General features: G+C 64.4%; 1 protein-coding gene across 1 annotated transcript; it reads right to left on the bottom strand.

Annotated features, from left to right (window-relative positions):
• Positions 1-1,634: 1,634 nt before the first annotated feature.
• Positions 1,635-11,442, bottom strand: SOX10 (SRY-box transcription factor 10). The gene is made up of 4 exons (XM_037160606.2): positions 11,257-11,442; positions 10,265-10,773; positions 5,813-6,081; positions 1,635-3,510 (listed from the first exon to the last, which is right to left on the bottom strand). Exons 2-4 carry the CDS (start codon positions 10,696-10,698, stop codon positions 2,807-2,809), a joined length of 1,407 nt encoding a protein of 468 aa, XP_037016501.1. The 5' UTR covers positions 10,699-10,773; positions 11,257-11,442; the 3' UTR covers positions 1,635-2,806.
• Positions 11,443-12,333: the final 891 nt, after the last annotated feature.

Below are 12,333 nucleotides of genomic sequence, written 5' to 3'. Positions count from 1 at the left end.
GCTAGCACTGGGGTTCTGAGAACACCGCCAGCTGAGCCCACTTTTGTTTTTTCCAGCGGTGGCTGCTCTGCAAAGTCGGGACACGACGAGTCTTGGCTGTAGTCGGGTGTCGGGCAGTCTCTATGCCACGGCGGGGTGTGCACGCCATGGGGCACAGTTGGATTCAGAACCGCCTGCCGGTCTCTCCTTCAGAGCGTAAGGGCCGAGCGGGGTGGGGGAGGGTTTGGTGGTGCACGCAGGGCCTGCTTCTCTGCATTTCGGCCGTTTTTGCTGGGGACTTGAACGGGGACAGTCAGGTCCACAGGTACATAAGCTCAGTAGGAGCACTAGTAAGTTGTATTCGGGGTTCCAAAAGGAGTAATGTAGGTGGGAAATGGGCAACTCCAACAAGATGAAATCTGTTAAAGATAGGCATAACATCCTGCATTTGTCTACAACGAAACAAACCCCCAGAAACGATGTGCCTTGGGGCCATCTGACAGGGCAGCAGACTGTGTCCGTCCGTCCGTCCAAGCGAGCGGGTCTGCAGCCACCACTGAGCTCCGTGGAGCCAGTGGTTTGGGGGGTTTGGGTTTGGTAGAGCTCCCCAGACGGCACTTGCAGGTGGCAGCTGGCCACCCTGGAGGGCTGGGGCTAGATCTTGGCGCTCGCCCTCCTCCGCTGCCTGGGTCCCGACCAGGAGGTGAGAGTGGGGAGGGGAGCCGAGGCTGCTGGGCTGGAGCAGTGGGAAAAGCATCGCTGCAGAGCTGAAGTGGAAGTTGGGCCGCAGAGTGGAAGGATGGGGCCGGGGCACCAGCAGTCCTCAGCCAGAACCTGCCAAAGTGCCAGTCTCCCCGTCTGGAAAGTGGGGACAGGGATGGGATGCCCTCCCTCATGGGCTTGAGCAACACGCAGCGCTTGGCCCGTGAGCACTCAGTGTGCGCAGTCACTCCTGTCGTTACCGTCGGCAGGTGTAAGGAAGGCTTCCAGTGGCAGGAGCCACCCGTCCATGGAGCCTGCGGCCGCCCTGTCCTCGGGCGGGCCCCCAACACATTCAGCTGAGGAAGGAGCTCTTAGGGCGTGCGCACTGAAGGTTAGGCCGCACACCCACTATCCTGGGCTTGCGCTCACAGCCGGGCAACTGCTGGGACAATCAGCAAATCCCAGAATGGCCTGGTGTGCGTGTCTGTATGTGCACACTGGGAGGGTGGAAAGCAGAGGGGTGCAGAGAGGGAAGGCCCGGCAACACGTCCTAAAGGACCGGGCTGGCTGGCCAGACCGCGAGGAGTCGGGCCTGACCCGCCTGTCTTTCCAATACCTGTCTTGAGTTCTTTGCAAAGCCCCCTCTCCGCCAGGCTAGCAGAGAGGCGGCTTGGCAGGCGCCCTGGCCGAGTTCCAGCCTGAGGCAGGGAGAGGCCGGCCTGCCGGGAGAGGTGGGCACAGCTGGGCCGGGGATGGCTCCCATCCGAGGCCTCGGCCCCGGAGCACGGACGGACCCTGTGTCGCCTCCACCTTCCCGGGGCGGAGAGGAGGCCTCTGGGGCAGCTCTCGTTCGCATTCCGCCCGGAGCCACTCCCAGAGACTGTGTGAGGAAGCACAGGTACAGGGATAAGAGACCAAGAGACAGGCCAGTTCAGGCCCTCCAGGCAGGTAACTGGAACCTTTACTTTTATTATGTGGAAGGCTTAATGCAGAGTTAATAGGGGCTGGAGAACCTAGGAGAGGGGTGAGGGCAAGGGGCGCTACCGAGATAAATAAGAGGGGGCAGTAATGAGTTACATGTGGATTGTGGGGGCTGCAGAAGAGGAAGGTAGGGGCAGACAGAGCTACATACTTTATTCGGATACCACTGGGGAGCAAAGGGCGGAAGGCCAGGGCAGAGTGTACACGGCAGGACTTTAGTGTCTCCAGCCTGCTGCCAGCAACCTGCCTGCTGGGCCCTGCCTGTCCTCCTGGAGCGAGGGTGTGGGGCTGAGGGGCCAGCTCTCTGGGGAGCCCGAAGAGCTTGGGGCTGAGAGCAGGGGCCACAGAGCCTGGGGAGGGACAAGGGGCTGGTGGGGGGGCTGGGAGGGAGGCTCTGTGAATTGTCTCAGAATCCTTTCCTCACCTCCGGGGACGTGCCTCAGGGTCTGGGAGATTCCGTGGAGGAGGACCCGGGGCCTCTTTCTCAGTGAGACAAAGAATGAGGTTGTTGACATAGAATTGGACCTGGGGGCCTCTATGCCAATTCCTTTCCATGTTTCGGAGGTGCAGGGCACAGGAGGGTGGGGGGATGAGGAGACCTTCCTCTGAGTCCGCACCCAACCCCCATACCCTCTGAGGCTGTTCAAAGCTATCCCCAGCCTCCAAGGGCAGAAGTAGCCCACTCCAGCCACTGAGGCAGGTCGTGGGCTGGCCTTGACCGTAGGCAGGTGGCGCAGGTGGCTCAGGGTATGTCAGGCCCCTTATTCTCCATGAGAGAGAAAATGCAGGCACAGGAATGGCGTGGCCTCAGATCCCCACCCGACCCTGGACGCCTCCCCACTCCCAGAGCAGGTGAGCAGGCCCCCCTCAGGTCCTGGGACTGAGGGTCATCCTGTCCAGGGCGACAGTCAGCCTCCTCCTCTGCCCAGCCCAGCAGCCCGGGCCTTTGGATGGGAGGGGGTGGGGGTCGTCAAAGGCAGTGAGCCAGACAGAAAGCCCCTCCTCAGCCGTCAGCCTCTGCAGCCTCCTCCCCAGCCACCACCAGCCACCGCCAGGCCCAAGATGGGCGAGGAACAGGGCTCGAGGGCTTGGGGAAGGGGTGCGCTACCCAGACTGACTGCCCGGGGGGTGTGACAGGGACCCCTTAAGGCCGGGACAGTGTCGTATATACTGGCTGCTCCCAGTGTGTGGGGCTGTGGGACTGGGGCCCCGAGGGGCTGGGGTCAGAGATGGCCGTGTAGAGGGGCCGCTGCGAGGGCCCCATGTAGGAGAAGGCCGAGTAGAGGCCAGAGGCCTGGCCTGAATGGCCATAGTAGGGTCCTGAGGGCTGGTGGTCAGAGTAGTCGAACTGGGGGCGGGAGATGGAGGGGAAGGCGGAGCCGTAGTGGGGCAGGCTGAGGGAGGTGTAGGCAATCTGCGAGGTGGACGGCTGGTCGCTGTAGTGCGGGGGGCCCTGGGGCCCCGCCGTCTCCGTCTTCACCTGGGCTTTGGCATCCACGCCAGGGGGTGAGACCGTGGGCAGGGCCACGCCTGGCGGCTTGGAGATCCAGGCGGAGTGTCCGCTGGCCACAGCCAGGGCGCTGCCCAGCCCGTAGCCAGCTGCCGAGTAGCCGCCCACGTGGCCCGGGTGCCCGTTGGGCGGCAGGTACTGGTCCAACTCAGCCACGTCAAAGGTTTCCATGTTGGACATTACCTCGTGGCTGATCTCCCCGATGTCCACGTTGCCGAAGTCGATGTGGGGCTTCCCGCCCTCCCCCATGGAGCGCCCGTCCCGCTTGGGGTCCGCCTTGCCCGACTGCAGCTCCGTCTTCGGGGTGGTCGGCGGCGTGGGTGGGCCGTGGCTCTGGCCTGGGTGGAAGGAAGACGGAGAGGAACAGGGAATGAGATCAGAGGCTTCTGGGTTCTGATGAACCTCTTCCAGAGGACACGTCTCCGGAGTCTGAGGGCTGGCAGCCGCGTGACCCTGCACGTTTCACACGTCTGGGCAGCCTCCGTTGGCATTTATTTATATGACGGTCTTGGGCTGGCCTCCACTTTCTCTTGAAATTCCCCAGTCTTACAGATGGGGCCTTCCTCCCCTCGTCCCCCGGCAGAACTCCCTCTATCCCCCCTCCGGAGAGACCTGCTTCCCTTTGAGAAACCCTGCCGTCGGAAAGTTCTTCCTCACATCAGCTGAGGTCGCTTCCCTCCCTGCTCTCGTGGCCCCGTAGCTGCTGAGCCCAGTGGGGTCCTGCTCCCCCCAGCTCGCCAGCTTCCCTCAGTCATGCTCGCCGGGCCGTGGGCTGCTTTCCTTGCTGACCTCGCCCTTGACTCTCCACTCCACTCCTGCTGGCTTCCCTGTGCCTCCTGCCCTGGCCCCCGAACGGCATTGCCCCCTCCCGCCCCTTTCTTCCTCCCAAGGCCCCTTACTCCAGGAAACCCTCCTTCGGAGCTGCCCCCCCCGCCCCCGCATGCTCTTGCCCTCTGCACACCCCATGCTGCCCTGGCTCCTCCAGAGGCTCCCCCCGGCCCCTGCCTATTCAGGGGAGCACCGAGGCCACCGACTGCGTCCACCCTGCTCCTCCGTCCATTTTCGCATTCACACACTCAGTCAGCAAACACCGCCAGGCACAGGGGCACAGGGGCCAATAAAAGGGGTCGCTGTCTTCACAAGCTCAAAGGCTTGTGAAGCCTCCGAGACCCACACGTGGCCAGAGGGCTGCTTTGGCAGCCCTGTGATGGTGGGCACACAGTGGGTCAAGGCCAGCAGAAGCCGCCACTCGCCCTGCCCTGGGGACTTGGCAAAGGCCTCACTGAGGAGAGGCAGCCGAGCAGAGTTGAGCCTTGAAGGCGGAGAAAAAGCCCGTGCCCACAGTCATATTCCGAGCTGGTGGTCTTGTACACGGGGCAGGGTCTTCTGGTGTGTGGGGGCACATGTGCACACGTGAGGGTGGTGTGTATGTGGGGGGGATGGCTGGGCTGGGGGCCCCATCGCAGGGAGACCGGAGTTCCTGCAGGGCAGGCCTGCGCCGTGTCCACCAGACCAGAGGAAAGGCCAGGTCCCGCACCAGCCATGCGTTCTGGGCCTTGGGCTTCAGTCCTGGCCGTCGCTGTGAGTCGGGCAGACGCCTGTCCTCTCTCAACCAGCTTCCTCACCGGTGAACAGAGTCGCACCGAGCAGCTCCGGCACAGCCTCCCTCCTGAGGCCTTCCCGGGCTGGGGTCTGGATATTTGGGGAGACCTGATGAACGAGCTCTGGGGACTCCTCCCTGGGGGTCGTGCTGCTGTGGGGGGGCTTTGTGCGCACTCGGTCCTCCCTGTGCTTAACGCGCACCTGTTCATCGCTGCCGCTCCAGGTAGACCCTGGGTTTCTGTGTGCTCCGAGGCAGGGACAAAGGAGGGCTCGGGACGTGTCTCCCGAGGGTGGAGCTCTGCTCACCAAGACTTCCCAGGGCCTGACCCACGCACGGCGTTCTGCACAGTATGAACCCAAGAGAGGCAGCCTCGGTGCTGGCAGAGGCCCCGGAGGAGCCAGAGCACCCAGTGCAGACCTCCAGCCCTGGAGCGCTGCCTCGCAGCTGAGGCCTGAGCCCGGGCGGGGCGGCCGCCTCGTCCCAGTTTAGAGTGACTGAATGAGCATGCACGGAAGGCAGTTGGCACAGTGCCTGGCACACAGTAGGTGCTCAGTTAATGCTGGCTGTTACCACCATTACTGAGAATGAACAAGACGCCCTGTCTGGCCCTGGCTCGGCCTGTGCATAAGGTCATGTGCCGTGTCCCCCCCACCAGCCCGGGACCTGCGAGAGACGAGGATCTCTTCTCCATCTGGTCCCTCGCCCCTCGGGCTCAGCCTGTCCCCCCTTTCCTGGCTGTGTCTTGCCCCACAGCCTCCTCAGCTGGCCTCTTCACTCAGCAGCAGTGCCCCCTCCCATCAGCCAGAGCCGTCCTGCCCGGCTGCCTTCCCTGGCCCCTGGGTCCCCGCCGGGCTCCGTCTGGGCCCCTACACCCAGCAGGGGTGACCCTACAGTCTGGCAGGCCCTTACCAGGGTCAGGGCCATCGTGGAGTGTCAGGGTCTCCTGCCAGTCATCTGGCCTTCTCCTCTCCCCACTGCCCAGACTCCACCACCCGCTCAGCCTAAGGCCCCGTCCCAGCTCCCAACGCAGTGTTCACCTGAGGGGTGCTCAGGGTTCCCGTCTGACATCGGGGAGCCCTCTCCCGGGTGCCGGTGGTCCAGGTGGGCACTCTTGTAGTGGGCCTGGATGGCGGCTGCCCCGCCCTGCTCGGCCTCCCCGCCGGGGCACTCGGCCTCCCCCTGGGCGGCCTTCCCGTTCTTCCGCCGCCTCGGCTGGTACTTGTAGTCCGGGTGGTCCTTCTTGTGCTGCATCCGGAGCCGCTCGGCCTCCTCAATGAAGGGGCGCTTGTCACTCTCGTTCAGCAGCCTGAGGCAGGTGGTTGGGGGGACAGCAGAGTGTGAGCATCGTCCCTGGGAAATGGCAAGGCCCAAGGACAGGGTGCCAGGCAGGGGGGGCTTGCCCTGTGATTCAGGGATTGGAAGGTGTGAGGCTCAGGAGGCTGATCTCACCCCAGATCTCTCAAGGGGCTGGGGTGTAAGAGGGGTCAGCTTGCTGCTCCTGGTGGCTCCCGGGGTGGAGTTAGAAGTGCAAATAGGGCTTAGGAGGGGCAGATGTCAGTTGAAGACTTTCCCATCATTGAGGCTAGATGGAGCCGGCCGCCTCGTCAGGGGGTGAGCTCCCTGGGACTAGAGGTGTGCAAACAGACGCATCGTGGTGAGAGGGAGAGCCCAGTCTCGGCTACTTACTAGCTGTGTGACCAGGGGCAAGTCCCTCTTCTGCCTCTTAGTTTCTTCACCTTACAATGAGGGTGACGATGCCCACTTCCCTGCGTGTGGGGCTGGCAGAGGTAACAACGGGTGTGAAGCACTTTGCTCCAGCCTGGGTGGGGGCTGGCACCTGACACAGAGGTGCTGCTCTAAGGCCGCTTGGGGGTTGGTAGGACAGGAGGGCCTGGGGGGCCCCATCTCACCCTGGAGTTCGGGTTCTGTGGGTTCCCGTGTGCTGGGGTCAAGGGGTGGGACTTGAGCACTTGCGCTGGCTGGTGGGGGAAAGCAGCTCCTTCTGCAGGGCTGACGGAGGGTGGAGGAAGCCAGACCCTCTCCCCAGGCAGCAACAAGGTGCTGCCCCCGCCCACCAGGCTCCAGCTAGGGCTGGAGAGTGGAGAGGGTAGGTGGTCAGGGCTTGGCTGCCCCAGAGAGAGGAGGGCAGGATGGGGGTACCTGGCAGAAGATGCTGAGGAGAAAGAACACAGACCTGTGGAATCCTAGACATGAGGGACTCTATTCTCTGCCCGAAGGGCCGCCCTCTCTAGCCCCCCACCCCGCAGTGGGCGCCCTCTTCCCCCAGTTAGCAGCAGGCTGAGCCCTCCGGCCCAGGATGGGAGGGGGTGGTCACACCAGGCACCTCCTAGCGGGCAGCAGCATTCCTCTGCAGCTTAGCCTCCCCCGAGCTCCCTCTCCTCCTCCCAGCCCAGCTTTGTCCAAGGGTCCCTCTAGCTGAGTGATGGGGGACCAGCAGGGACTCCAGATGGGGCCTGGGAGTCAGGGAGGGGGATGCTGACTTACCCCAGCCAGGTCTCTGGGACTCTGGGCAGGGGGGTGAGAGCAGGCCCAGCGGGACAGACACTGAGTGCACTCTCCACCCAGCTGCCACCTGGGCATGAATCAGCAAGAAAATGGCAGGGGGCACAGAGGGAGCGAGCGGGCCAGAGAGGGGGAAGATTCCAGCATTGCATCCCACTGTCGCGTCCCATGCCAGCTCCTCCCGACACCCTAACCTTGATAGAAACCTGACCTTGAGCCCACCTGCTACGCCCCACACCAACCCTGACCCCAGCGCCTCCCTTTCCTCAGGGGCTGGAGAGGCGAACCCCACCTCCGACCACGGCCCTGGCCTCACTCAGACCCCACACCCGTCCTGCCCCACCTTGTGCACCCCGTCCCCAGTCTGACCCTGGCTCCAGGGCAGTGAGGTCGTCTCCACCCGCATCACCCACGGCTCTACCTGCACACCCAACCCTTGTTGGCACCCTCTGTCCTCTGGGTCTCCAAGGTTTGCAGTAGGGGCGGGGAGAGGGTAACCTGGTTCCCCCCAACTGGAGGCCCCAGGCTGGGGGGCTCCCAAGGTGGGGCCCTGGCTGCTGCTCCACCTGCTCTTCCTGCCAGGAAGGGGGCCTGGGACCCCCCCTCGTCTCTTGGCTCTAATTACTCTGTCCGGGCAGGTCACAGCACCACGTGGCCTGCATCGCAGAGTCCTTTCCCAGGTGAGCACCAGCGCTGAGCACCAGGCAGCTCCTTAGGAGCCAGGACCCGGACGCCGGTGTGTCTGACCCGACCTCGCTCCCAGCACCCTATGCAGTCTGTCCATCTGTCTCTCTCTCCTGAGGGCCAGGGCCTCTGTTTTCTAGTTCGGCCTACCCAGTCACTCCCTTCCCGATGGCTCAGGAGTCATGACCCTGGAGGGGACCCGTGAGGAACCCATGAAGAGACAGCCATATGCCTAGTCTGAGTCCCAGGATCCCAGGATGCCCCTCGGGGTCCAGGGAAGCTGCCCTCAGGTCAGCATCCTCTTTGATCCTGGGCACTGGCCTGCTACCCCCACCCTGGGGCTGGGTCCTGGGCAAGCTTTCGTGACTGCCTGCCCCAGCTTGGCGCTCGGGGGCACCCTGAGCTCCTGTGCTCATCACATCTGGAGTGGTGGCCAGAAATGAGTCCTCTTGAGGGAGCCCAAGCCTGGGATTCTGGACTGGGGGGACAGGGACAGAACAACAGAGGGTCCGATCTTAGTCCTTGTTGATGGGGTGCTGGGAGAAGTGGGGCCCCTCCTGGCTCTGATGCCCTCGCTGGGCTTTCACTGTGGTCTGCTCACCGACCCCATGGCCGCTCTCCCTCCTGCTCATCTGTCGCTCACTTGCCTTTTTCAGTCCGTGGCATCAGCCGTACTGTCCTGGGCCGAGCCCTGCATGGGTGTGATGGGCCTTGGGCAGAGCAGCTACGCTCAGCCCCTGCTTTGGGGCACAGCTGGACCCTCTGGGTCTGAGGCCTGAGACCTGCCCAGGAGGAGCAGAGTGGCGAGGGCTGGGGTGGGAGAAGGGGGACCAGGCTTTCCGAAAACACACAGCCAAGGACAGGGCCGGAGGCTGGATGTGGTGAACCCCCCTTGGCCTCTTGGAAGCTCTCCTGCTCCTTCCAGCACCCCCAGCCTGTGGCCTCCAGGACCCAGGCTCTGCTGTGCTGGGCTGGCAAGGGGGCACGGCAGCGGAGGGCCGCCTGCCGCTTCCTCCGACACGTCCCACTCTTGCTCTCCTCTTCTCTGCCCCCGCCCTCCTGAGCACACCTTAGAGTGAAAGGGCGACCCACCACCGTCACCAGGGACAGCACGGGGGAAAAACCCCTGGATGGGAATTAGGGGTCCTGGGTCCTGGCTCTGGCTCCCTGGCTCTACCAGCTGCAGTCAGGAGGCCTATGCCGCCCCCCAGGGCCACCTCTTGTGCAGCCTAGTGGGGAATCGCGTGACCTTCCAGGGTTGCATCTCCCAGAGCCCCTGTTCCCCTTTGCGAGCTGCCCAGGACTCTGGGCAGGCAGTTGCCTTGCTGAACCTGTCCCCCGTGAGGCCAAGCTGAGTAGAGGCTGGCAGACTTCCTCCTCGGGGGATGTTTTCCCCTGGGGTTTGAGCTGGTCCCAGGGAGACTGGGAGTCTGAGAGACCCTGGGAAGGAGGGGAGCCAAGGTTCCCTCCGGGCCAGGGCTCTCAGCGCCAGCTTCAGGGTGGAGGGTAGGAGGTTACTCAAGGCTGGGTGGGGCCCTGGAAAGGAAGATGGCGCTGGACAGGGAGAGGGAGTGGGGGTGCAGAGAGAGAGCTGGTCAGCCTGTGGGACAGGGTGGGAGGGGAAGGCTCCTTTCTGTGTGCCCCTCCCTGGGGGATGCAGAAGCCCCTAGACCGAAGGAGGGTGGGGTGAGGAAGGCGCAGTGCAAGCAGCCGGTGGGCCGCACCCTGCCGCCACGGATTTGCTCCCCGGCACTCTCCGTTCCTCCCTCTTCCAAAGACTCCGGTCTGTACTCCTTGCTTTCCTAGAACTTTGACCACTTCTGCATCTGGCTGCCTCAGTTTCCCTGCTACTCTTTGCCAAGTGTTTCCCCAGCACGGGTGGCGGGTGGCAGTGGCACTCCCAAGTGCAGGCACCTATGGGGAAGTGGTTAGTGAAGGCCTGCGCGTCGTCCTTCTCTGCCTCCAGCCTTCACTGCCCCAGGCAGAAGCCCAGGCCCTACCGCCTGCCATGGACAGAATTCCAACCACGAGGGGGCGCCTTTCTGCCCGCTACCCCGGGTGGGGAGCCAGACTAGGCCTTGGGAGTTCTGAGCCAGCACCACCCCAAGGGGGTACTTGTGGGCGGCAGGGCGGGCCCAATGCCCACACCTGGTCTTCTAGCCCCATCAGGAGATGGCTGTCCCCCCACAAGGGCCGAAGGAATCCCCGGCCGACCTGAACCGCCCCCCCCTTCGCAACCGGAGGGCCCGCGGGAGGTCCCGGCGGGCAGCGGGTGCGCTCACCTCCAGAGCTTGCCCAGCGTCTTGCTGAGCTCGGCGTTGTGCAGGTGCGGGTACTGGTCGGCCAGCTTTCTGCGCGCCGCCTGCGCCCATACCATGAAGGCGTTCATGGGCCGCTTGACGTGCGGTTTGCTCTTGCTGGCGCCATTGACGCGCACCGGCATGGGCACCAGCGTCCAGTCGTAGCCGCTCAGCACCTGGCTGACGGCCTCGCGGATGCACACAGGAAACTTGTCATCGTCCGCCTCGCCGTCCTGCTGCTCCTTCTTGACCTTGCTCAGCTCTCCCGGCCCCGGGCTGGCTCTCAGGCCCGATCCCCCGCCGCCGCCACCGCCGTCGGGTCCCAGAGAGGGCGCGCTACCCGGGGACAGGCAGCGGGGCTCCTCGGAACCCACGGGGCTCAGCTCCACCTCGGAGAGGTCCTGCTCCTCCGCCATGTCGCCCCCGGCCGCCGCCTCGGCCGCCTCCCCCGGGCCCGCCTCCGGCGTCCTCGCGAAGAGTCCCACGCTCACCTGGACGGGGAAGAAGGGCTCCATGGAGCGGCGGCGTGCGCAGCCCGGACGGTGGGACGTGACGCGGGCACAGCCCCGAGGTGGCGTCCGCCCTGCTCCCCCTAAGCCTACTGTAGCTCCCAGGCCACGCACACATGCCAGACCCGGCTTGGCCTCCTCGCTCCTGCCTGCACGTCTTCCCACCATCTGGTCCCAACCGTCTCTGGTGTGGGTGGGTTTGGGATTTTTTTAAACCTCCTTTAGGGTGGAGGTTTGTTGATGGAAAGGAAGAAAAACGGACTCTTTTTTTCTGCTCTAATCCTGGCTCCTGGAATTTCCCACCTTTTCTTTCACCTTTCCGTCCTCCCTTCCGCCTGCCCCTACGCAGTCTAGAGGAGCTGGGTGGGGGGCAGGTGCGGGGTCAGCCTCTCCCCACCCCAGGCCTCACGGCAGGGGCCAAGGCCTGGGCCGTGGACGGGAGGAGAGGGCTGCGCACTCACTCACCTCCTCAGACCTCTCCTCCAGCCTGGGGCTCGTCCTTAGGAAGTGGAAAACCGTGTCCCAAGGTGTGCGGTCCAGCTCGGGGCTGGGGGTTGACGCTGCTGGGCTGGGAGGGAGGGGCTGGGGGGCCCTGAGCCTCAGGCCACGGCCTCGTCAGGACGGAGCCCGAATCCTCACCACCAACCACCCCGGCCGGACCGCCCCAGACTGACTGAGCACTGAGCTGCCGCCGAGGGCTGGGGAAGGAAGGAGGGGGAGAGGGGGAGGGGGAGGGGAGGGAGGGGAGGGCAGAAGGTGGAGCCTCCAGCGCTTTCCTTCGTCCCCAACACTCAGGGCTGCTCCGCCAGGCCCCCCCACCCCAGCTCCCTGCACTGCTGCTGCAGGCCGGTCTTGGGGAGGTGTAGGAGTCTGGGCCGGCAGGCCGGGAAAGCCAGGGGATGCGCCTGGGTGGGATCAGAACCTGTCGCTTGGAGGAAAATCGGGCCTAACTGATTCATTCCCAGCTTCTGCCTCAGGTAGCCAGACTGGCAGCTGGCAAAAGATTGAGGAGGGATGAGGAGGCAGGTGAGGGTTCTGATGACAAGTGAGGGGGCTGCCTCGTGTGGCTTCCATCTGAGTCCTACGGGGCACCTGCGGGCAGGCCCTGCGTCCCAGCCGTCTCGCTCCTCCGCGGCTGCCCGCCCTGCCTCGACTTGTGGAGACCCGAGTCTCTGCTCGGGATGGCAGGGGGCAGCTCCACACCTCCTGCCGGTGCAGATGACCCGGCTGGACCCCTGGTCCCTGCTCCCTGCACACCCAGCACACGCTAGGTGGGCCGGCTCAAGGGACATAGAGCTACAGCTACCAGTAGGCTGGGCTGTGGCTGAGGGTCCCCTTCAAGTGGGCTCTGAAAGGGTTCTGGGGCCCCGATTCCTGGGACCTGGTTCACCCTCTCGGTGGGGGGATCCCAGGCCTGGTTATCATGAAGTCCCCCACTCCCAAAAAAGGGTGGGGTGTTGCCCTGCCCCCCTCTCCCTCCTCTTTGCCCTTCTCCCCTCAGCCTCCTCCCCAGCTCATGTGTCCTCCATCTTTCTGTCTTGC

Source organism: Artibeus jamaicensis, unplaced genomic scaffold (genome assembly GCF_021234435.1).
Source record: "Artibeus jamaicensis isolate MK-2021 breed Jamaican fruit bat unplaced genomic scaffold, CSHL_Jam_final contig_233, whole genome shotgun sequence".
Taxonomy (NCBI): domain Eukaryota; kingdom Metazoa; phylum Chordata; class Mammalia; order Chiroptera; family Phyllostomidae; genus Artibeus; species Artibeus jamaicensis.
Note: the sequence above shows the minus strand (reverse complement) of the source record. Positions and strands in the feature narration are given on the sequence as shown.

What these genes read in the sequence shown, in the direction of transcription:
- SOX10 (XM_037160606.2), bottom strand. Translation starts at nt 10,698, where the DNA reads ATGGCGGAGGAGCAGGACCTCTCCGAGGTGGAGCTGAGCCCCGTGGGT. An exon ending in ACGCTGGGCAAGCTCTGGAG is followed by an intron (nt 6,082 to 10,264) that starts GTGAGCGCACCC and finishes CACCTGCCTCAG; the next exon opens with GCTGCTGAACGAGAGTGACA. An exon ending in GAACCCTGAGCACCCCTCAG is followed by an intron (nt 3,511 to 5,812) that starts GTGAACACTGCG and finishes CCTTCCACCCAG; the next exon opens with GCCAGAGCCACGGCCCACCC.